Source organism: Mytilus galloprovincialis, chromosome 1 (assembly GCF_965363235.1).
Source record: "Mytilus galloprovincialis chromosome 1, xbMytGall1.hap1.1, whole genome shotgun sequence".
In the NCBI taxonomy this organism is placed as follows: domain Eukaryota; kingdom Metazoa; phylum Mollusca; class Bivalvia; order Mytilida; family Mytilidae; genus Mytilus; species Mytilus galloprovincialis.
In genome coordinates, this window is record NC_134838.1 from 90,443,647 (window position 1) to 90,467,702 (window position 24,056).

Sequence of the window (24,056 nt, forward strand, 5' to 3'; positions counted from 1 at the left end):
AAAAATGATGCGTCATAATTAAAAATTTCCAATAATCATTTCCCGAGAACAGTTATTTCCTAAGAGAGGAGAACATTGTTTTTCACAATCATCCGTATGAAAATAGCAAAACATTTAGAGAAACAATGTTCTATCACTGCAATAGAAATAGCATACTAGTAAGTCAAAGATGTCTCAATCAAGTTTGAAATATTATTCATGTTTTAGATATAAATGAATGTAGTTCATCTCCTTGCCACCAAGGTACTTGCCAAGATAATATCAATGAATATGCCTGCAGTTGTAATCCTGGATTCACGGGCACTAACTGTGTGCTGGGTAAGTAATTGATGTCGTCAAATTTCATTTATACAATCATTTAAGTCAAATATGTCAACTTTAATTTCCTGTTGAACTTTGTATATCACTAAGTACGGATCTCGGCGTTTTGGTTCTGTAACATATCAGTTACGAGACACAACATGGAGCTTTAAGTGATGGCAGCGAACAATTTTTTACATTGTATCACAAAATTAAACAATTTCAATGATATGACAAAATTTCTATAAAATAAACCTTCTATGTATTCTATTTCATTTGTGTTTTCTACGAGACTCAACAAAACACTTAGATGATGAAACTTCTCATTTCAAAGTATTCCTTCTCAGTACTAACGTAAACGCATACTAGTTAAGGGGATACGTGTCTTAACTTGTATACTATAATTGCCTTCTGGTATTTTTAGGGAAGAATATAGAATATTCAAATCTCAAGAATGTTCTTGGACAAATGCACGTTCATTTTTATACGCCCGTCAAAATTTTGACGGGACGTTTTATGTTATACAAATGTCCGGTGTCCGTCCGTCTGTCCGTCTGTCCGGCGTCAACATGGCGCACCGTTACTTGAGAACGACTTATCCAAATTTCTTGAAACTTATTATAGTTGTTTCTTATGATGATCAATGATCTGTATACTTTTTGGTGAAAAAAAGATAAAAACTTTTTGAGTTACGGCTCTTTGTAACTAAAACAGGGGTGTGTTTTTTTCACATGTCGCACCGTATATCAAAAACTATTTCTGATTATTGCTTAAAACTTAAGAAACGTCTTAGTTATATTAATCTTAAGATCTGTATACTTTTTGGTGATGATTCAAAATTTCATTTTTGAGTTATTGAGTATTTTGTAAAAAAGGGGGAGAGGATTTTTACATGTCGCACCGTATCTCAAAAAGATTTATGATTATTGCTTAAAACTTTACACACTTCTTTGTTATATTAATCAAAAGATCTGTATACTTTTTGGTGATGATTCAAAATTTTATTTTTCAGTTATTTAGTCTTTTGTAAAAAAGGAGGAGGGTTTTTTTACATGTCGCGTCGTATCTCAAAAACAATTTATGATTATTGCTTAAAATTTCACACATTTCTTTGTTATATTAATCTTAAGATCTGTATACTTTTTTTGATTTTGATTCAAAATTTTATTTTAGTGATATTTAGTTGGTTTTTTTTAAAGAGGGTGGGGGTTTAATATGTCTCTTTGTATCTCAAAAACAATATATGGTTATTGCTTTCTCAGAAACTATTGATGATTATTGCATAAATCTTTCACATAACGACGGGCGTATCATGCGCTCATGGCGCAGCTGTTTATTAGGTTTTGGGTCTATTGTCACCTAAGAAAGAGAATGTGAACATATCAGCAATGTCGTCTGTCTCGTGTTTCTAAAAAAAAAAGAGACGGCTGATACCAAATGGACATTAGAACTTTTAAGTCGAATATAAACTGACACTGACTGCTAAGGAAACAAAAAATAAACCATGTAAACAAAACACAATATAAAAAAGACATAGCAACACGAACCTCAGAAAAACGGGGGGTAATCTCAGGTTCTTTTGATTTGAAGGGTAAGCAGATCCGGCTTCATATGAGGCAATCGTCGTGTTGCTCATTTAAGAACAAAATCAGTTACAAGTCTAATTCAGTAGGTCACATACGGGGACATGAAGCATGACTGTATATAGTTACAATTGTAACATATTCGTCGAAACAGATATTCCAAAACGGTCAACCAACTGGTGATGGCGTCCGTTAAATTTACGAATGGATTTCTACTGAACCTAAAAATACGGTATTATTATATCTTGTGGGATTATTTCAATAATAAAAAGTATCTCACAAAGTTCTGTTTGGGATGTTTGATGTAAAGATATATATAAGAACCTTCATTTTTTCCAAGATCTCCTATCATTGCTATAAGGATTTCAATCTCCATTACCATGCTCATATCTGTTTAAGCATCACACCCAATGAATTGAAGAGTAATTATGCAATACAGGAAATATTTTCTCATTCAATCAAACTGACACAATATTCTCTCACTGAAATAAAAAAATTAAAGATCCTGCATATCTAAATCAAATAAAAAAATCATTTCACGTTTTAGATATAAATGAATGCAATTCATCTCCTTGTCACCAAGGTACTTGCCAAGATAATATCAATGGATATTCCTGTACATGCAATCCTGGTTACACAGGTTCTGACTGTGAGCTGAGTAAGTAATTGGTGTCGTAGAATTTCGATTAAACCATTATCTGAGTGTAATGTGATGGTTTTGATGTTTAGCTCAACTGCATATATCATTCATACTGGTACTGTAAAATATCAGATTGGTTCTTTTTTTATAAAGTCATCATTGATAAAGTTTGTTTTGCCAATTGTTTGATAAAAAACAATTAAGAAAATACGCCTTAATCACTCCAAACTCGTCACTATTAATGATTGCGATAAAACATACATGTTTTAAAGCAACAACAAAACAAAGGAATGCCACAAGTATAAGTTATAGTTCAGAACTCAAACAGACTCGTTTATGTGAAGTACGGAACAACAAATGGCAAACATTTTCCTTTTAAACAATACTCATCGGTGACGCTCGAATAAAAAATTCAAAATGACAAGTCCAGTATAATCTGAAGAGCATTGAGGACCCAATATTCAAAAAGTTTAGAGGTAAAGATTTCAGAAAGACAATTATTACTCGTGATTTGTTTAAAAATGACATCGATAATGTAGAAGGATTATTTATTGGTAAATTCAAAATAGATTGATTGAAGACAGGCTACAAAAATCTAGATCATATATTTTTAATTTTAGACACTTTTAAAATATATTCGATATGGGTTTTATTGAATGCACTTGTATAGATGTGTAATAAAATGTAGATGTCGTTAAAAATAGTTCAAATGAGAGTTACAAGAGGTTGTATATGTTCGTCTAAAATTTATAGCTGTATATTGGTTAATTTATGTATATTTTCGTGACAAATTAACTGTTAGTTTTTAACTTGTTGGAAATGGTACAAGAGTAAGGTTGATTATTTTTAGATAATCAAACACATAAATCGTAATAAGGTGTTAAACGTTCACATAAATCGTAAATCGGTGTGAAATGGTCACATAAATTGTACTGTATCTGACGTCTTTTTTTGTGCGAAGATTTACATATAAATATTGTAAGGTATTTATTTTAACAAATCTACGACGTTCGAACAGTTGTTGGAATATACTAGGCCATTAATTTTAATAAAACGTCACAATACCCAAATTGCACCTAATATCCATATTGCACACAGTTAGCAAAATTGCAGGGAAAACCTTCCGAATTGATTTTCCTCTAAGTTCAGTATTTTTGTGATTTTACTTTTTACAAGTTTTCTTAGAGACTTAACAGTTTGAATGTGAATACTTTGACGTTATGCACGTCTTTCAGCATAGAAAAACATATTAAACTATACTTACGACGTTCACAGTATATGTAAGCAGCTGAAATATTAACTAGAAAAAGTAAAATCCACTAAAACATAACCATACTACGTCAATCAAAAGTAAAATCTTCAACATGAGCAATGAATAAAAGGTATAGGCATTCATTTCTTAAATAAAATTAATAAAAAAACATGAACTATTGTCAAATTGTTCTAAATATTTGGAAAAAATGATACCAAACATTGGTTATTTGATTTTTACGGATGTGAATTTAAGTATGGGTGCAATTCGGGTACTCCTCATGATATAATCATGAAGGGTTTGAAGGTCGGTTGAAACCGATTTCTATGATTAAACTTGAAATTAAAATTAAATTGGTGGATATATATTTATGTTTATGATACTAATATAACGAGTCCAATTTGTGAACCGACATTGGGTAAAAACAACGAATCAAAGAATTCAACTTTAGATATATAGTAATATAGACAATGGTGTTGAGTAAAAATTACAACATTCCGACCCTCTTGTTTTCCATATAATTAATATTACCAATAGTTATCAACGTCGAACCCAATACCGTTACCAATAGTAAGTGTAACCTATTACCTATTACATAATCCTTGCGTTCCGCATTTGTCAGACGCATCACCAACCAGTGTATTTGGGATTTGCTAAATTCACGGTTTATTGTCACACCCATACTTGACACTACTTAATTCATTCGTTTTCACATTTTTTTCTTATTGTAAAAATGAGAATGGAAATGGGGAATGTGCCAAAGAGACAACAACCCGACCATAGAAAAAAGCAACAGCAGAAGGTCACCAACAGGTCTTCAATGTAGCGAGAAATTCCCGCACCCGGAGGCGTCCTTCAACTGGCCCCTAAACAAATATATACTAGTTCAGTGATAATGAACGCCATACTAATTTCCAAATTGTACACAAGAAACTAAAATTAAAATAATACAAGACTAACAAAGGCCAGAGGCTTCTGACTTGGGACAGGCGCAAAAATGCGGCGGGGTTAAACATGTTTGTGAGATCTCAACCCTCCCCCTATACCTCTAGCCAATGTAGAAAAGTAAACGCATAACAATACGCACATTAAAATTCAGTTCAAGAGAAGTCTGAGTCTGATGTCAGAAGATGTAACCAAAGAAAATAAACAAAATGACAATAATATATAAATAACAACAGACTACTAGCAGTTAACTGACATGCCAGCTCCAGACGTGTAGTTATTAAATCAGTATGACCTTATAAGATGACAATAGAAATGCTATAAATCCAAACTTAAAATTGAGGTACAGATTCCAGTTTATAAGCCAACATGACGTCAAAACTACAAATAAAAGTATTCAACTTTATACATAACTTATACATGCCAATGGTGTTAATTACAGATAACACCATTCCAGGCTCTTTGGTTTTCCAAACAATTCATCCAGACACATATATATTTTAGGTACCTTCACTTCATATGGTTAAACAGACTATCATACAAAATTCGTATGTCTACAAGGTTTGGTTAGCAAAATACAGATGTTGTAAGACCTATTGAAATTTAATTTGGTACCTCTAAGTAAATTCCAATAGAAATGTACAGAGACGACTTAAAATCTCCTATTTGAAGACTGGGATGAAATGCCACACTGTGAATCTGATCCCTTTGATAATTTAACTTTGATGAAATTGAGACACATGGTTTTGTGTAAATATCCATGTTTGATTATATCGAATTATTTAGCATCTACAAGACATAAAACTAGGCTGGTACCTTCCGTTTTCCATTTTAAAACATGACTTTGTAGATGATATGCCCAATAATATTGTGTTTTGATCATCTCTATTCGCTTTAATACCACTTAAAATTAAATCAAATCGGCTGTTTATTTAGACATAAAATTGCTTAAGCCTAAAGAAAATATGGTGACAGACATTTCTGTAGTTTTGAAGTCTAAGTCCGGTGTTACTTCAAACATTACATATACTTTTATAATAGCCCAATATTTTTACAGGTATTGACGAGTGCAGTTCTAATCCGTGTGACCATGGGATATGCCAAGACCAAATAAACGGATATGTGTGTACTTGTACAAAAGGATACACAGGAAACAACTGTGAAACAGGTAAATGGTATGGCTTTAAAAATTAACAAGCTACCATTATTTACAGCTGTTTTCCCTTGTCTCCCTTTTTCAGTGACATTCCTTATAAATACTGGACATGCTCAGGACAGCCATCGTCAACTAATAGAATTAAAGGTTGTATGAATATTGACAAAACAGCCATGATTTTTTGGCTTATTTCTTTAACGTTGAACCAAATTGTTTGATTATATCAACAATATTTCCCGTATTATCCTATAGCTATTAGATGGTGACATTTTTTATTTTTATCGGGTTTTACATCCATAGCATGAGACGCTTATTTTGTCCAACAAAACAAACACAATAATAGCACGCAAAGGGCAAAACCCGATGTGTCGACAGGGCTCTTATGTTCTGATCACCCACTATGCAAATTTGTCTGTCAAAAAGTCAGGATATGACATAGAACACAATCAACAATATTGCAGATCAGACGACTATAATTGTATCATATCGGTCATCAAATTACTGATGTTGATAGTATGCAGTGTCGATTTCAGTCGTTTTACCTCATGTTGGAATAGTTTTGTGTACAGAACATAACCATGTTGCTGTTGTTAGAACATACACGTTTTAAATGTCATATGTATTCGTTAAACGATGAAGCAGAGGGTTTACTATACTGTTGTGCAAATTAATTATTGTTTTCTACATAGTTTTCCTTATTACGAAATGCCAAAAATAACAAGTGTTTTGTTGTCAAAATTAAAGTCAGTGGAATAAGTGGTAAATAAGATTCATTTCACTGGACTTTCTTCATTTCTTAACAACAACTTTTATTACCTAAAAGATAACGAATTTTACCTTTTTTATATTTCTTTATGTAATACATGCATACACTATTCCCAATATGTAGCTTTAAATCAAGTCGACTTATATTTTTTATAACAACTTGATCATATCGCAATAATACTAAAGTTTGACACCGTTTGAAAAAATGTCTCATATTTTGTTTATACATCCCATGACATTTAAACTTATATTTCGGTTTCTGGGGAAAAAAAACTTGAAATTTATTTGCTAGATGAGTAAAATTTCAAATTAATGACAACATTATAATCAAGGGACATATTCATAGTTTTATCTAGTACATATATTTTATGTCATTGATTCTGCTTGAATTTATTTATAGTATCTCCTTTTCATATCAGTAAATCAGCTGTAACTATAGAAAACAGATCTCAATACAAGTACTAAAAAAAGTACATACGCATTGGTCAATGAAATTAATTTAACTAATAGCTAATGAGTTGTACTGCACTAGATGCGCATTTCGATAGTAAATGTCTCTTCGGTGATGCTTGATTTCAAAATATTTGAAAATACATATTTAAAAAAAAATTGCAGCTCTGTAACACGTTTTCAAAAATGTGTATTGTGAAACGAAAAAACCTAATGAACATATCCGTAATTTCTTATAAAAAAATAGTTTTTGGAAGATTAATTGCATTTCAAACAAAAATACAGAACACGAACAGTAAATACATTGGCATTTATTTGGTAGGAAACTCAATTTTTAACATTAATTTTTCTCTTTGATACGCACGCAATATGAAAAAAAATTAAAACCATAACAGAAAACCTGTGAACATAAGCATTAAGACACAATGTGTTTCCGTCTATGATCTTGTTTTAAACATCACATTTTAGATATAAATGAATGCACACCATCTCCATGTCCGCATGGTACTTGTCTAGATCAAATTAATGGATATTCCTGTACGTGTGATCCTGGATATAGTGGAATCGACTGCACTGTTGGTAAGTTAATATATAGTTTCTATAATTTTTATTATTTATTACCTTTCTCTTATTTATTACATTTCTAAAGTCAAATTGTTAGGTATTATTTTCGGTTTTATTTTTTATATAAAGACACAGTGACTTTTTGTGTTTCTTTGGTACATATGACGTGGCTCTGTATTTCTTAAACATCCAGCCTTTATGTTATTGTTATATTATAATGCCATTACGTTATTGTTCTGTTATAATGCCATTATGATATTGTTATTATAATTTGAAAAATACTTTGAACGACAAAATTATTTTATATCTCTATTTTTGGGTCGATCTTAAATACATAAATATTATGCAATGAGCGTGGTTTTTTAAGGAGTAGGTCTAGTAAGACCCCTTTTTGGCCCAAAAGTATAGCAGTTTTACAAATTGTTAAAATGTAAACTTTGAGTGATATATTGTAAAGTAGAATGCTTTTGCTCCATAAATATGGGCTGCTTTTGACAATATAATGCACATATATCGGGTACCAGCACCATTAAGTCATGCTAAATTACTGAAATCTTCACAATTTTAGAATTTTAGTTCAATTTTTGACGGTTTCTGTCTTAAATGAAATTGGCTGCATATGTGTTTATTCATAATATTGAAATGTAAATTGTATTTGATGATAGAACATAACATATATAAAGGTTTAGGATGAACACGGATTCGACCACCTTCAATTTTGACAAAAACCATCTGAAAAGTGACATTTTTTGGCATAGTTGATAGATTTTTCATATTTCAGCTTGAATCGGAGCGTTTTACTGACAAAATCAGTTAAAGTATTTTATATCAACTAATTGAATCAACTGAAATAGACACTTAAGTGTTTAAAAAATGTTCAAAATCTGTCGGCAGATGAACCTGAAATTTGAGGCCAAAATCGGCCCTTACCGGACCTACTTCTTTGATATATGATTATTTGTGCTTCTTTGTTAAATATTGGTTTGTTTGTGTTCTGATTGAGATTGTGACACGGTGATGAATATTGTACCCCTATATGGACAATTTTACCTATTATAAAAAGCAGATGTGGTATGCTTGCCAATGCGGCAACTCTCCACAAGAGACCAAAATGACACAGATGTTAGCAACTATAGGTAACCGTACGGTCTTCAATAATGAGTAAAGTATTATGTCTGATTTTTGCACGCATCGCTGTAAATATAATTGAATTTGATGCAACTGTCATACAAGTGAGAAGTTTAGCGCTATAAACCAAGGTTCAATCTACCATTTTCTACATTTAAAAATTCTTGTACCAAGTCAAGGATATGATAGTTGTTGACTTTTCCTTTCATGTGTTTTGTCATTTGATTAGGTACTTTCCGTTTTGAATTTTTCCCGGAGTTCAGTATTTTGTAATATTACTTTTTATGTGTTTCCATTTAAGGTTATGTTTTACACATCTCATTTTAGATATAAATGAATGCACACAATCTCCATGTCAGCATGGTACTTGCCTAGATCAAATCAATGGGTATTCCTGCTCATGTGATCTCGGATATAGTGGGATCGACTGCGATGTTGGTAAGTTATATAGATTCTATAATATTCATTATGTATTACCGTTCTCTTATCGATAACCCTACCCTAGTCAAATTGGTAAGTTCTATTTTTTTACACTTAAGTCAAGAAGGTTTACTTTATTTAGCGGAAAAAGTTAATCCATTTTGGCATGATATCCTGGTAAAATTTTCCAAGCTAAAAAATAAGCTTCAAGCTGAAAACAATACTGAAATTTTGACCCAGTCCATATGGCTAAATCCAAACATCAAAATGGATGGCAAGATGATTTTGAGGTTCAAATATGTTGAAAAAAGTATATTCTTCATTAATGATCTGATGTCAGATAATAATACATTATTCTGATATGATGAATTTAAAAAAAAGTATGATATCAATACTAATTTTGTAGAATTTTATAGTATTTTAAGTGCGATTCCAAAGAGATGGAAAAGTATAATAGAAGGTAGTTCAAAACTGGAAATTATTGAAAATAAATTAATAGATAAAGTTAAAAAGGAACCATAATCTTGTAAATTTGTCTATTTATTATTTTTGGAGGACAATAAAGTATTATCTTTATCTTCCCGTGAAAAATGAGAAAGAGATTTAAATATGCAGATTGAGGATTGGAATGCTATTTATTCCATGCCCTTCATTATAACCAGAAACTCTTTTTTGCAAAACTTTCAATTTAAGATTGTTCATAGGATTCTACCATGTAATTCATTTTTATTGAAATGTAAATTAAAAGAAACTGAACTTTGTACTTTTTGTTCAGAATTTAAAGAAAATATTTTTCACATTTTTTGGGAATGTAATGTATCACAAAACTTCTGGCTATCCATTATAGATTGGATTAAAAATTATGGCATTCTCCTGCCTTTCAGTGCAAAAGAAGTCATGTTAGGTGTGTCTGAGGATTTTGTTAACAGTAAAACAGTTAACAATATTTTGTTGTTATTCAAATACTATATATATAAATGTAGATGTAAGAACATATCCCCCACAAAATATGGTGGGGTAGAATATTTAAAATATTGGATTAATATAGAAAAATACTCTGTATGTTTCTTAACCCCTGTACAAAAAGTAAAAATGGATCAGAAATTGCATATGTTAGAAGCAGCTTTTATCTAATTTATTTGATTAATTAACAAAAAATTTTTGTAATATTTATATATATATTTTATTATATCCATATGACTTAATTGATTTATCAAGTATTACTTTATTTTTAAAATGTGTATCGAATACTGTAGTATGTAATTTCACATGTTTCATCATCAAAAATAAAATAATTACAAAAAAAAATTCTATTTTTTTGTTTATTAATTTTGTCTCTTAATACTGCTGCAATCACTAATTTTGATTATTTAACACCATGCAATGTTTTATATTGATATTATTACAATTACTTAACCCATTAAAGATGATTAAACTATTCAGGGTACTGGTAAATTTTTTCAGGAAATGTGTTATAAGTACACAGACTTTCGGTGCTTCAAATTTAATATTCATGTTTTTAATAAATAATATAATTTCCTGTTTTTAGATTAAGAAACTAAGTCCCTTTGGGAATGTTACATTATTCTATTCTATTTAGGGTCTTCTTGGTCATATAATTCCAAACGTCTATGTGTTGCTCAGTATTTTGTTTTCTATTTTGTGTTTTGTATACTGTTATTGTCTTATGGTCTTTTCTTAATTTATTTCCTTTGCATTGTCAGTTATTTTCGACTTATGAGATTGAATTTCTTATAAAAATAAGAGCTTAAGGAAGACTTGTTGTACCTCTGTTATTTCAAATAAGAATAAAGCAGACGAACCTAAACACATTGGAAATGATAAGATAGGAAACACAATTTTGAACATGACATCCGGATAATACAACGATCGAGCAGCATGACATCCAGTAAACCTTTTTATACTATATTAGGGTATATCGTTTCTAATCAACTAGTGGTTTTTGCACTTCGTCCAATACAACTAATATCCGGAACATTGTATTCTGTATTGTCAAAATATAGTTCTATAAGATGTAATTTGGGCCCTCGAAAAATTCATGGACTTTTATAGATATTGTTTCATTTGTATGTATGATCTTTTAAAGTTGATATCAAGGTGTCTGAATCAAAACATATCGTATATCAGTGATGAATTTCTGAATTGATACAACTTATAAAATAACTAAAACAGTTCAGAACATATATATGCCTTATTCGCTATTTAAGACACACGCAATATGAAAAAAAAACGCGAAATTGAACCAAAACAGAAACATGTGAAAGTAAACATAAAGACACAATGCGCGTCCATCTCTGATCTTGTTTGAAACCTCACTTAGATATAAATGAATGCACACCATCTCCATGTCAGCATGGTACTTGCCTAGATCATGTCAATGGATATTCTTGTACTTGTGAACCTGGATATAGTGGAATTGACTGCGATTCTGGTAAGTTATAAAGCTTTTAAAATTTTCAATTTTTATTACCCTTCCTTTCCCAAGTCCAACTATTTAGTTCTCATATTTGGTTTATACATTTTGTGTACCAAAATACTGCTATCATCAACAATTTTGATTTTCTAACACCATGAAATTTTGTTCGTTCGACAGGAGTCCCCTACATAATAACATAATCAGCCATAAGGTTCAAAATTAGTGTAGAGGTGTTTACAAAAAACTCATTATAGGTTACAGGATTTTAAAAAAACATTTTCAAAAAACTAATCAGTGACTCTGGAATAAAACAAAAGTAAGAAAACGGCAAATAAAGTATAATGTTGAGCATTGAAGATCTAAAATTCCTAAATGATTTTTGCGGAATACAGCTTAGGTAATCTATTCCTGAGGTAGAAAAGCCTTTATATTTCAAAAATTCAAAGTTTTGTAAACAATTGGTTTATAATTAAGACCATATCAATGTGATTCATGTCATGTTATGTGGAATTCAATATAAAAAAAAACTTCATGCATTCATTTATTCTTTCTATTCTTGATTGATAAACTCTGGTGGATAGTTGTCTCATTGGCAATCAGATCAAATCTCCTTATTTGTGATATTGGTACAATAGCAATAACTCAAAATAATAAAGATGCTAAAATTATTCATTGTACTGATCCCTTTTCTAGAAATGTGCTTTGAGTACACAGACTATCAATGCTTCAATTCTTAATTTACGTTTTTTATGTATTTTCCTGTTCTTAAATTAAGAAAATATCAAGAAATACTTAGGAAATGTTAACCTTGGATACATAATACTATTTTGTAAAGGATTCTTTTAAGTCAAGTCTGGAATATGTTGGGTTTTTTTCGTTTTATATGTTTGAGCTTTTGTTGGGTTTTTGTCAATTTATGAAGACATATTCCGTTTAGAATTTCCCCGGAGTTCGTCGTTGTTGTTATTTTACTTTTAGATAAGCTTTTAAGACAGCTGCAGCCAGCTTTGGTATCCACCTTGGTTACTTTTTCTGTTCGTACCGTATTAGGTGTTGATTCACGTGACTTATTTATGATAGCGCAAGATTAAATAAAATCGTTTCAGTTGTTTGTAAAGGATTAAATATTTCAAATGTGATTCCAAAGTATCTGAACATACTTTTTATATATAACTAACATTGACGGTAATTTGTTAAAATGCTTTATATGTTGACTGTTATCCTCTTTATTCCTTATATTTTGTGTGATGATGAATGTGGATCAGGGGTTAATTTCTGCGACCTTGGGATGCATTTACTTTAGACAAAATGCGCTCGACCTTGTAAAGGAATTAGACAAAGAGAAACGTTAATGTGCTGTCAACAAAACAAAAAAACAGCTTTAAGGAGGAACGATTGTTTAAAAATGTGTAATAAGACAGTTAAAGATATAGTAGAAGAAATGCCTTGTGCACAAAGATGTGAGCATGGTACCTATGACAATAATACAATATGTCATTGTCAAAAGGGATACGATGGTCAATGCTGTGAAACAGGTATAAATATTCAGTAACTATGCTGCAACAATTATGTTCTTATTCAAGTTATACTATGTTTATTATAATTTGTGTGCAGTTCCTTCGGTGAACAAATACCTAATGATGTACCAATAATTTATCTGCAAGTTGGATGAAGTTAATAAAGATTGGAATTTGTATTTACGTTATAAAACTTCTTTTATATTACCATTGCAATGACCAAGCCTTAACTTAAGGCGACTAGAAAAATGAAATTTGATGGAAACAAGCACAAAATGAGTAGCTCGCATACATTGAAAAAGACCGAGACAGTGTGCTACGACAGGATAATGGTCTCATACGTTCATACAGCAACCCGCCATGCAAATTTATATTCAATATGTATGAACAATAAAGGTGTTTAATTGTTATGAATTCGAATGCAGAATAAAAGAAGAAAGAAAATTATTAACAAGATGAAAAGAAATACACTCTGAGTATTTTATCATGAATTTATGAATTCAATAAAGGTTGAATCCTATGTGTTTTTCAGGTGTAGATGAATGTATATCATCGCCATGCAAACATGGTTCCTGCCAAGATCATATAAATGGCTATAAATGCGCCTGTAATGCCGGATTTACTGGAAATAACTGTGAAAATGGTAAGGAGATTTTATTTTTCATCGCTTGATATCAGTTATTGTAATTAAATTTTGAACTCGGAACTGAGGATTTTTTGTATTGATAAACGGAATAGTTTGAATGAGGTATGGCAGTTTGGTCCCCTAAATTGCTAAATCAATTTTGTATAATATACCATTTGCATACCTTATTGTAAAACTTGATTTTTATTAAGCATGGGACATATATGGTAATGAGTTGCCATATGCAAGATCCAGAGTGGTAATTTTCTGTATATTCATCACAAACAATCAATATTGAGAAAATTGATATAGTAAGAAATTCTCTTTCCATTTACCATTACATATTTCTACATAACGAGCTATTACATGTCTGCTTTATGTAAAGCAATTGTTATTTGCAATAAGAAAATTCTAAAAATGTTACACACAAGAAAAAAAAAGGAATTAAAATGACTAGTTCGTGAGATAAAGGAATCACGAAAGTCACAAGGAGCACATGTCACCTTTTTTACAGGTAGATATCGTAGGGATTAAAAGAGTTAGAAAAATTAAAAAATCGTTTATTCAAATGGTGATATAGTTTCTTTTTTTTAATAATGTTGAGTAGGCCATTCTTTAAAGTTCTCAATAAATATTAATAGAAAGAGAATATAAATTGAAAGATAGATTTATGTTTCCTAAACACTTTAATATCGCTAGAAGTCACACTTGTTTATTCTATCAAAATGGACAATATATTATGTTTACCACACATATCCTTTTATTAAACATATCAACAAATAAGAGTACTGTATATCCTTGCAGATTAGATGCATATTCTATATATCCGATGTCTTCATTCATTAAAAAAGAAACGTGCGAAATGTCTACAATTTATAGCTTTAAGATACGTATTATGTGTAGGCTTATAAAGTCAATCTAAATGATAAACTTGTTTGAAAGGTATGTGTAATGTTTCATATATTCTGATAATCAAATCCATCAATCTTAAATAGTTATTCAAATTTCAGTTATATACACATAAATTGTACTGTAATCTGACGGATTGTACTACAATTTACATCTGTAAGGTGTTTTATTTAGAAAAGTCTGTGATCTTTCAAAAAGTCTGTAAAATATATGAACCAATTAATTTAGATATAAAAGGATTAAAACAAACAGTCTATCAAAAAATAAATTGTTTCTTTTTTTTTTGTCTGCACGTTTTTGGTGTGCAGAAAAGACAGATACATATAACGATTAAATGTTAACCAGGTTTTAGCATATCTCAATACATCTCAAATGTAGTCCAAAAATGTAAGATCTTGAAATTGTTGTTCTTCCCTCGGCGGGATCCGAACCCTTGTTGCTGTGACATCGTGGCAACAATGTCTGCACTGTGTCTACCGCCCTTTACACCTCGACCGTCTAGTCTACACAAAAATTATAGCTTTCGGTGGTCGATGTTATACATTTCTTCATCGGCTTTATCTAGGGATGTAAAGTTTCAAGTAGATGGTGTACTTTTCAGATCAGCTATTTTGTATGCTGTCAAAGATGATAATGTTAAAATCCATCATACCACCACACCAGATTTGTATTTTATTATACACATCTAAAAATGCGACAATTTTATCACAAACATTCGTCTATCGGTTGACACAAGATTATACAGGACTATATGCTAGTATATAAAGTGCCTAAAAAATAAGCCTAAATTTGTTATATTACATTTTATTCCTTTTATCCTCCCCGGCCGCGACTGGAACCTGTACTTTTTACTTCAAACTTCTTTATTTATATTTATATATAATTCTGTACATCGATTGAAAAGAAACTTTTTTTATATATACATCAACCCAGCAATGTTAGATCTGTAAATTTGATTTCGCAAATTTTTTGTTCTTCCCTCGCCGACATTCGAATTCATGCTACTGAGATATCGTGACACCGAATAGCGTGCACTGTAGCCGTCCCGCTAGACCACAAGACCACCTGGGCTTCACAAAAATAAAGCTTTCGGAGGCCGTGTGTTACCTTTCCTCGTCAGTTTAAATCTAGCGTCGTACTACAGTACATGTTATATAAGGCATGGTGATGTTATTGTTACAGATCAGTTTAATTATCTATAGTAAAGGATACTACAAATTAATGCAAGATACAGTCACAGAAAATAATTATATTTATAAGTACGTCTGAGTCAGTGACAACTCTACAACAGATTTATCCATCGGATCACCAGCAATGATGGTGATACATGGCTGTGTACATTAGTATATACAACTCATCTAAACATCAACCCAACAATGTTAGATCTGTAAATTTGCTTTCCTACTGTAGTACGACGCTAGATTAAAACTGACGAGGAAAGGTAACACACGGCCACCGAAAGTTTTATTTTTGTGAAGCCCATGTGGTCGTGTGGTCTAGCGGGACGGCTGCAGATTTTGTATGGAGATGAATATGGTATAGGGAAAAAAATAAAATTAAAATTTAAACCATTCAGGTATCCTCATTTCCAGTTTGAAGACAAGTAGAATAGCACTAAATGTTAGGTTGAAGTATAATATTTTGAATTTAAAACATTCCACTGGTACATTTTATAAGATACACCTGTATCCCCTGTTGCAAGAAGGAAGGTGTCAAAAAACTTTTAACTTGTACAAAAACCCTGTACAAATCATAATTTGTACAAACTTACATCTTGTACACAACATATATATATTTCGTCTCAAGTTTAGCTCAGTAAAGTTAGATCTTAAAAATTGCTTGAGCAACTTTTTATACATATATTATATACAGAGACCCCCGAAAGTCTCCAACTATCCCATTATCAAGGCTGTTATAAGTCGTAAAAGAAAATTTTAAAAATAAAATTAAACAATATTATTGTGTTTTGCACATCACTCATTTTGCTCAGTCTTTAGTTTTCTATGTTGTGTTTGTTCTCTTTTCTTCGTTTTCTTTGTTTGCCATGACATAGTCAGTTTGTTTTTTGATTTATGTGTTTGAATATCTCTTTGGTATCTTTCGCCTCTCTCTTACTTTGTACATGCTTGAATATTGAATCGAAAACGAAGCAAATAAAATATTTGTGCGCAAAATAAACCTACACCTAAACAAAAGTAACAAATTAAGACATTTCAGATTATATGAAGCATAACAAAAAATGATATCAGTTAAAGAAATTCCTATTTTACTTCCATCAATTTATATTCCTACACATATGTGTCATCACTGCTCTTTTACTCTCATTTGAAGATATTGATGAGTGCGGTTCATCTCCGTGTAACAATGGGATATGCCTGGACCAAATAAATGGATATATGTGTAACTGCACAAAAGGATACACAGGAGTCAACTGCGGGACAGGTACTCTTTGTGGTTCTTTAAAGTTGTGATGCTAATAATTCTTTATTTCTGTAAAAAGAAACTGAATCGGGAAAAAACATAATATGATATTAATGAAGTGTTTATGATGGAAATTGAAAAAACTATGCAATACATATCAGAAATCAATTATATACATATACATTGTTATTAATATTATAACGTCATTGCATTATTGATCTCTTTAAAAAAAAAGCAGCATTTTATTAAAATCGTAAAAACATAATTGTTTAACCATCTTGGCATTACTTGTATAATAGAGGAATCAAGTATATTTGCTGTCATTATTTCCCGATTTATTCCAAAAGCCAAAAAGATAAATAAATATTTAAAAAAAAAATTGTATAAGCTAAGTCTACCTACAAATTCTATAATTCTCTGGACTTTCATACTTGTTTGAAATCTAAATAACTATTCAATTAATGACAAGCATTATTTTGACATCTTTGCAGACATAAATGAGTGTTCTTCATCTCCTTGTCAACATGGACAGTGTAAGGATAAGATCAATGGATATTCTTGCAGTTGTATCACAGGATATGCTGGATTTCACTGTGAAAATGGTACATTGTATTAAATGATTGTCACCACGTGTGACAATTAATCTCTCTTTTCAAAGATCTATTAAATATATGTTTTTCTTTCACGAGTATTGGATGAGAGATAAAATTGTAAAAATCCAAGAAGAAAATTACCAATTAAATAGAAGAATTAAAACTGGTCATATATATATACTAAATTCATTAAGCGTTTATTGAATCAACATACTATGTAAAATATATACATTGAAAAATACTCTAATTGAGTCGGTGAACTTCTTATGCTTGTCTTGTGATTAATTATTGAATCTAAATCTTACTCATTTATTTCTTGTTCATTCTTCACTTCAACAGTAGTACAGACAACACAACCCTCAACAAGTACAACATTGCCTGCTACAACAAGAGCAACAACTACCATGGCAACCAAGGTATCATCTTCAGCTCAAAGTACATCGACTAAACGTCCTCCAACATCAACGACTCGCAAAATAATGGCCATAAATACAGCATCGTCAAATTCAACAAATAATGAAACTGGTAAAAACTACTTAAGAAATAATTGATTGTAGCTGTAGATTCGTTTTCATTTAACCATGGGTTGGGCATTTATATTTGATTATTTTTCCCTAAGCATTTGATTTTTTATACTAACATTTGAGTTTTTGTTTACGGAAACATATTTGTGACGTCACCTTGTTTCGTTACCATCCAAGTCAATAACATCATTTCGCGGAATTTTCCTTTTTATGATATTACCATGAAAAATAAATTGAAATTTGCAGATTTGTGTCGAAACTTGAAAATATTTGTAAGTATAAATAAGTTGGTCGTAACGCGGAACAGCCGTTTTTGTGTATTACTGCGTTTGCGCTACAGGTAGATATATTGTGATTATACTGGTTGACGATAATAGGTAATCATATTAGAATTTGGATTAACTCTGTCCACATATTTTAATGTTTTAAAGACGTTCTAGAATTATACTGTGTAATCATTTTCAAGGGAAATTGTATTTATAGACGTCTAATGTTCCTATTAATATTATAAATATATGACATTAGAACCTGCATGTTTACACTTTTGCTTTGCTTAATTTAGGTTCAAATGTTTTTTGATAAATTCATAATTATTGTGGTATCCTATTTTTTTTTTTTTTCTATCGTTATCGGGGAAGGTTATTCCCAAACCACACAACGTGATTTAAAAGTAATTATAAGCAAAATATTTTTTTCACAGTTAATGCGGTCGTCACTTTTCATGAAGGTTTTATGTTATTCAGTCAAGCCCTTGTAGATTTAAATAATAATTTAAATTCATACTAGAAATGCAAGTTATATAGCTTTTTTATGCTCAATTTGAAACAAATTCACCATTGGAAACTGAATCACCACATTAAATAGTTTAGTGTTGGTCATCCGTTTTCAGTTGTCAATTGAAATATGTAAACGGTTTACAAATGTTCGATCTCGTATGTTATTTTTGCATGTGCAAAACAAGTGAATGTAACTAAATGACTAAAATAAACTCCAAAATAAGCAAGATCGAATGCGTCGATTTAATTAAAATTCATTAAATGAAGTCGCCACTCTCTCTCACTTTAAGTTAACCTCGGATTGTATTAAGTTTGTTCTTACTGAGGTCATTCAGGTTTCATGTATGTGTGAACCTACATTACTTGGTCTGCCCAAACACTTCAATTCAAAAACATATCATAGTAGCATATATCGTGCACAATGAAGTATGTAATGGGCGTGAATGCTTCGTATATGTCATGTAGATTAAATATGTCAACCAATTCATTTCTTAACTAATCAGATTAAAGACAAAGAGTTTATATCATCATTTTTCATACTGTTTAATTGCAGTGTTGTATGAATGTATTGGTATGGATAACTACTGCGAGCATGGTCATTGCTACAACACATCAGAGAGTCAACTAATGTGTCATTGTCACAATGTATACACAGGAGAATATTGCGACAAAAGTGAGTTGAGCAGAATACGTTCACAGGATATAATAGCGGAGAAGTCATACATTCTTACAAAAATTATATATTATTTAATTTAACATTGCTAATAACTTCACCTGATGCCCATTTCGACAAGAAAAGTTTTTCAGTGATATGCGAACCAAACTATTCGTAATACAAAATCAAATACGAACTTTGGTGTTAAGCTGATAAAACCAGAAAGGTCCAACAGTAAACTCAAGCCTAAAATCGTTTCTGGTTAAACCCCTGAAAAGCATCTCCACAAGTGTTGGATGCTAACTGCTGAATATGGCTGCTTCTACGGTTATTTTCAAAATCAAATGTATCCTTCGCTATGTCGTATTTGGTTCAGTATTTCTTCAAGTATCTAATTTCACCCAAAAAAAATAGTTTCTTATAAAAGCAGAATCCATACGTAAAATGATAATAAGTAATTTCATATTTTTTGCTGACGAAAATAATTTCTGATATTACTTTATTACAAGAAAGGGACGGAATAGCTAAGAAGCTTTCAAAACCCATAAGTCGTAGATAAACTTACAGTGCCAATGTAAAATAAACGGGAGAAAAACACTTTAACGTGTTTTAAATACTACAATGAAAATTAGTATTGGTAAGCACCAATCTCACTAAAAACAAAAACAAATCTAATGAGCAGGTAAGCAGATTGTACTTTACATATGGCACCTGTACAAATTTTGAACATAGGTCTCATTCGTTTGTGTCTTTACCGAGGAACCGATGGAACGAAATTATTGTTACGACGAATGAACATATCCGCAGATGTATTTGAAACATACTTCATAAACTAACTTGTCATGGCGTAAATTTTTTGTAGATCCAACTTTAGTTTTACCATTGGAAGTTGTGGTTCAAAACCTTTCTGGTGGTTGTCACACTTCATCAATGAAATTAAGATACGAAACACTAGCTCTGGAATATCGTATTAATTGGAGAGATCTACTCAAAATACTGGCAACTCTCTTTGCTTCTTCGACGTAATTGAAAGTTTAGCATTGGACAATTAGAATAATCTCTTTTGTCGTAAAGATATATGTGTTTAACATAGGCATCTAAACATTTAACTATAAAGTGAGAGGGCATCATCTTTATAACGGAGTATGAAATCAATGATTAATTTTAGCTTTCTTTTCTTCCCGAGAACCTCCTGAACGATTTCTACCTCTTATAAAAAAAAATAACACGCGGGGCACAGGTCATTTACAACTGTTATTTAAAAATCACGTCCACAAAGCCTACCAAATATGTTGATAATCAAAAGGTCAGGCATCTTGATAATGTAACTTTTATGGAATTTTGTGTTGGATTCAGAATGTCTTTTACAATATATTATTCATCCCTTTCTAAAAAAAGATATATGTATCTACATTGAAAATTATTTTAATGAAACATGCGCAAAACAGTTCAAAGTACATTGATAATAAAATGTAGATAAATATATGTACAAGATTGAGGTTTTTTGTTTCATTTTCCTCTAGTGAAACCATGGATTGTTGTCATGATAACGCTGGTAGTTTTAGGTGTTTCAACTGTGGCAGTTATGCTTGTATGGATTCATTATCCAGTGTAAGATTTATGTAGTTATGATGAAAATAATACGCCTTGTTAAAAACTAATGAAGTCCAAAAGGGCAAAATAAGTGTTTACTCTGATGAATAAAACATAAGGCTGGGATAACTGGACAAGAAATAAATTGTAGAACTAAAAATATGCTTCTGTATTAGTGTACATGTATATATGAATATCTGCCTATACAAACCAAAGTTGTTTGTAGTTTTTTCGAAATGCTTACATCGAAGAGCACGAAACAACACCAGAACAAAATGACAGTTTATATACAAATGCCATACTCAAATTAAAAGAGGCAACTGTATTTTACCCATTTTTAAAAACTAATTTTTAAAACACAAGACATAAGGAAAAACCGGAGACATTCGCATAAATACCTTACGTTAATAGGGTGAGCGGCTCCTGCTATACATCCATCGTTCGCCTGATAAGTTTATATTATAAGAAAGAACAAAAGACACTTTATACAATCTACAAATTTTGAGAAGAAAACTAATGTTCTCTTTTACAGTTTGAAATTAAAGTTTATGAACAGATTTCGCCCTAAAGTCAAGGATTCGACACAATTGGAGGATTCGAGACAAGGCAATGCTGACCCGAAGAGAATTGCCTACTGCTGAAATTATGATTACCCTTTTAATTATCTTACAATAGTGGTTGTATTAAATGTTTTCTGTTCCGGTGACTTGTTTTACTCTTTCGTTGTTTTGCCTTAGTGTGTTAAGAATTAGGAAACTGAGAATCTCAACAGTATTAATTTCTTTTTATTATTTATTTATTTTTTCATAATGAAAATAAATTTGGTCATAACCAAGTAGACAGTATTTGTAGTGTTGTATTTATGTTTTTAGTTTTTCGAATTATTTAACAATATGTAAACAGTAGATTTAGAATAAACTTTTAGACAGCTATATAAACAACTATTTAAATTGACAATTACATGTAACTACAATATGATAAATAAAGGCAACAGTAGTATACCGCTGTTCAACACTCATAAATCCATGGACAAAAAACAAAATCGGGGTAACAAACTAAAACCGAGGGAAACGCATTAAATATAAGAGGAGAACAACGACACAACACTAAAATGTAACACACACAGAAACGGACCAAGCATCAGACAAAATCCCACGAGAATAACAAATATAACATCAAAACCATAAGTGCAGTATATGTAATATACGACTGATTGCTACGAAACATGTATTCTTAAGAGTTTTTTTTATCACATCGAAAGTTTGACGTAGTTCATCAGGATTTCATTCACCTTCGTTATAAATGTATATGATAACGGATATGTTTCATTTGTCATATCACAAGTCTCGTCTTCTTCCTCTTCCATGACAAAACTGAATGTTAACTATCACCTGATGTTAAACACAATGGATGTGATCAGTGGAGTTAAAACTAATAGCCTTTTTTGTGAACATTAATTGTTCGGTTATATTTTTTTCGGCGAAGGCAGTGTTTATCAGAAAATTGCGCTTCTCCTAAAATATCTTTTTTTTTCAACTTTTCACTCCTATAGGTTGCATTTCTGTAAATATTGACAATGCATTTTCCCATAGGAACTCCCTCTTCGGCTAAAACAGTACCACTTTTACTATGAAGTTTTCAAAGAAATCATATCCTAGAATGGAATGTTCATATGCACAACTAGTTTTTATGGTCAAAATATAGGGCTGTGCGGCATATTTTCAACGTTTATATGCCCCGAACTTCTAGGAGATTAAACTAACACTAAATTTCTTAACTATCCCTACCTCGACTGTAGGGTTACCATAGATTTCAATTTGCTGGTAACTTTCCCAAGTAATGTCTCTATGAGATGCAATCTACAGATCAGAACTAGGAACCAGGAACCAGTATATAAACTATTAATTTTTTATGAATAATTTTAATCTCTGTTACTTTGTTGGAAGAACAAATTTATTTCCGTTATTTTAATAGATATTTTTGTATCAATAAAGTTTTAACTCTGTTGGTTTTCTTGTAATAAATAGTATCTTACCTCCTATACTTCTCGAGGAATATGATTGGTTAAAAGCAACCGCATGAAGACCGTGTATATTCCCTGTTAGGTTAGTAGCTTATTTCAATACACGGTTTTAAGTGATATTACGTTCCTTTATTAAAACAAGACGGTGTTGTGGAAATATCTTAAAAGGTTTCAACAGACAATGCAATCAGATGATGAACGGTTGAAATAAATTAATAAAACATTTAAAGCTAAAAGTTGTTATTGCTGGCATTTGATTTTTTTTATAGACAAATGGAAGTAGGTTCTTAATACAAACGGTATTGAAGAGTTTATAACTTTTATAGGCCACTAGTCTAAATACTACATGTTAAGATAATCGGTAAGATAAATTCGTTACATAGTGTGCTAGTGACCTAATACGATATATATAAGGTCAGTAAATTCCATATTCATGTGACTTTGAATTTAACCACTTAGCTAGAGATGGGTTACGCAAGAAATCGTCTGTGTTAAGCTATTAAAAGAAAAAGAATGTCAACATTGAAAGTGAAACAAGGGTAAACCAATTGGTTGATTCCATCCATAAAAGCTCATACTTTTACAGGTAAAAACGAATTAACTTTATTGTATAGCCTTGCTGTATATTGTAAGGTTGGCAAGGTTTTATGGCCAATATTAATTTTGAATAGAATGACTTTGCCTAAGTTTTGACACAATTGTTTCACTGTGTGGATCAAACATGATATTGATGATACCGGTATACCAGTGTTTAACGCCAAGTGGTGAATAAATAACGTA

At 31.0% G+C, this 24,056-nt stretch overlaps 1 protein-coding gene across 1 annotated transcript in view; it reads left to right on the top strand.

The window, feature by feature from the left end:
- The window catches only part of LOC143062510 (uncharacterized), a 34,736-nt gene extending 12,640 nt beyond the window's left edge, over positions 1 to 22,096 (top strand). Inside the window, exons 4-16 of the mRNA XM_076234208.1 lie at positions 208 to 318; positions 2,431 to 2,541; positions 5,778 to 5,888; positions 7,560 to 7,670; positions 9,111 to 9,221; positions 11,545 to 11,655; positions 13,690 to 13,800; positions 17,023 to 17,133; positions 17,604 to 17,714; positions 18,045 to 18,230; positions 19,559 to 19,678; positions 21,184 to 21,271; positions 21,786 to 22,096. Of these exons, the coding sequence (XP_076090323.1) occupies positions 208 to 318; positions 2,431 to 2,541; positions 5,778 to 5,888; positions 7,560 to 7,670; positions 9,111 to 9,221; positions 11,545 to 11,655; positions 13,690 to 13,800; positions 17,023 to 17,133; positions 17,604 to 17,714; positions 18,045 to 18,230; positions 19,559 to 19,678; positions 21,184 to 21,271; positions 21,786 to 21,894 (1,502 nt within the window). The 3' untranslated portion in view covers positions 21,895 to 22,096. The remainder of the gene's footprint in view (positions 1 to 207; positions 319 to 2,430; positions 2,542 to 5,777; positions 5,889 to 7,559; positions 7,671 to 9,110; positions 9,222 to 11,544; positions 11,656 to 13,689; positions 13,801 to 17,022; positions 17,134 to 17,603; positions 17,715 to 18,044; positions 18,231 to 19,558; positions 19,679 to 21,183; positions 21,272 to 21,785) is intronic.
- Positions 22,097 to 24,056: the final 1,960 nt, after the last annotated feature.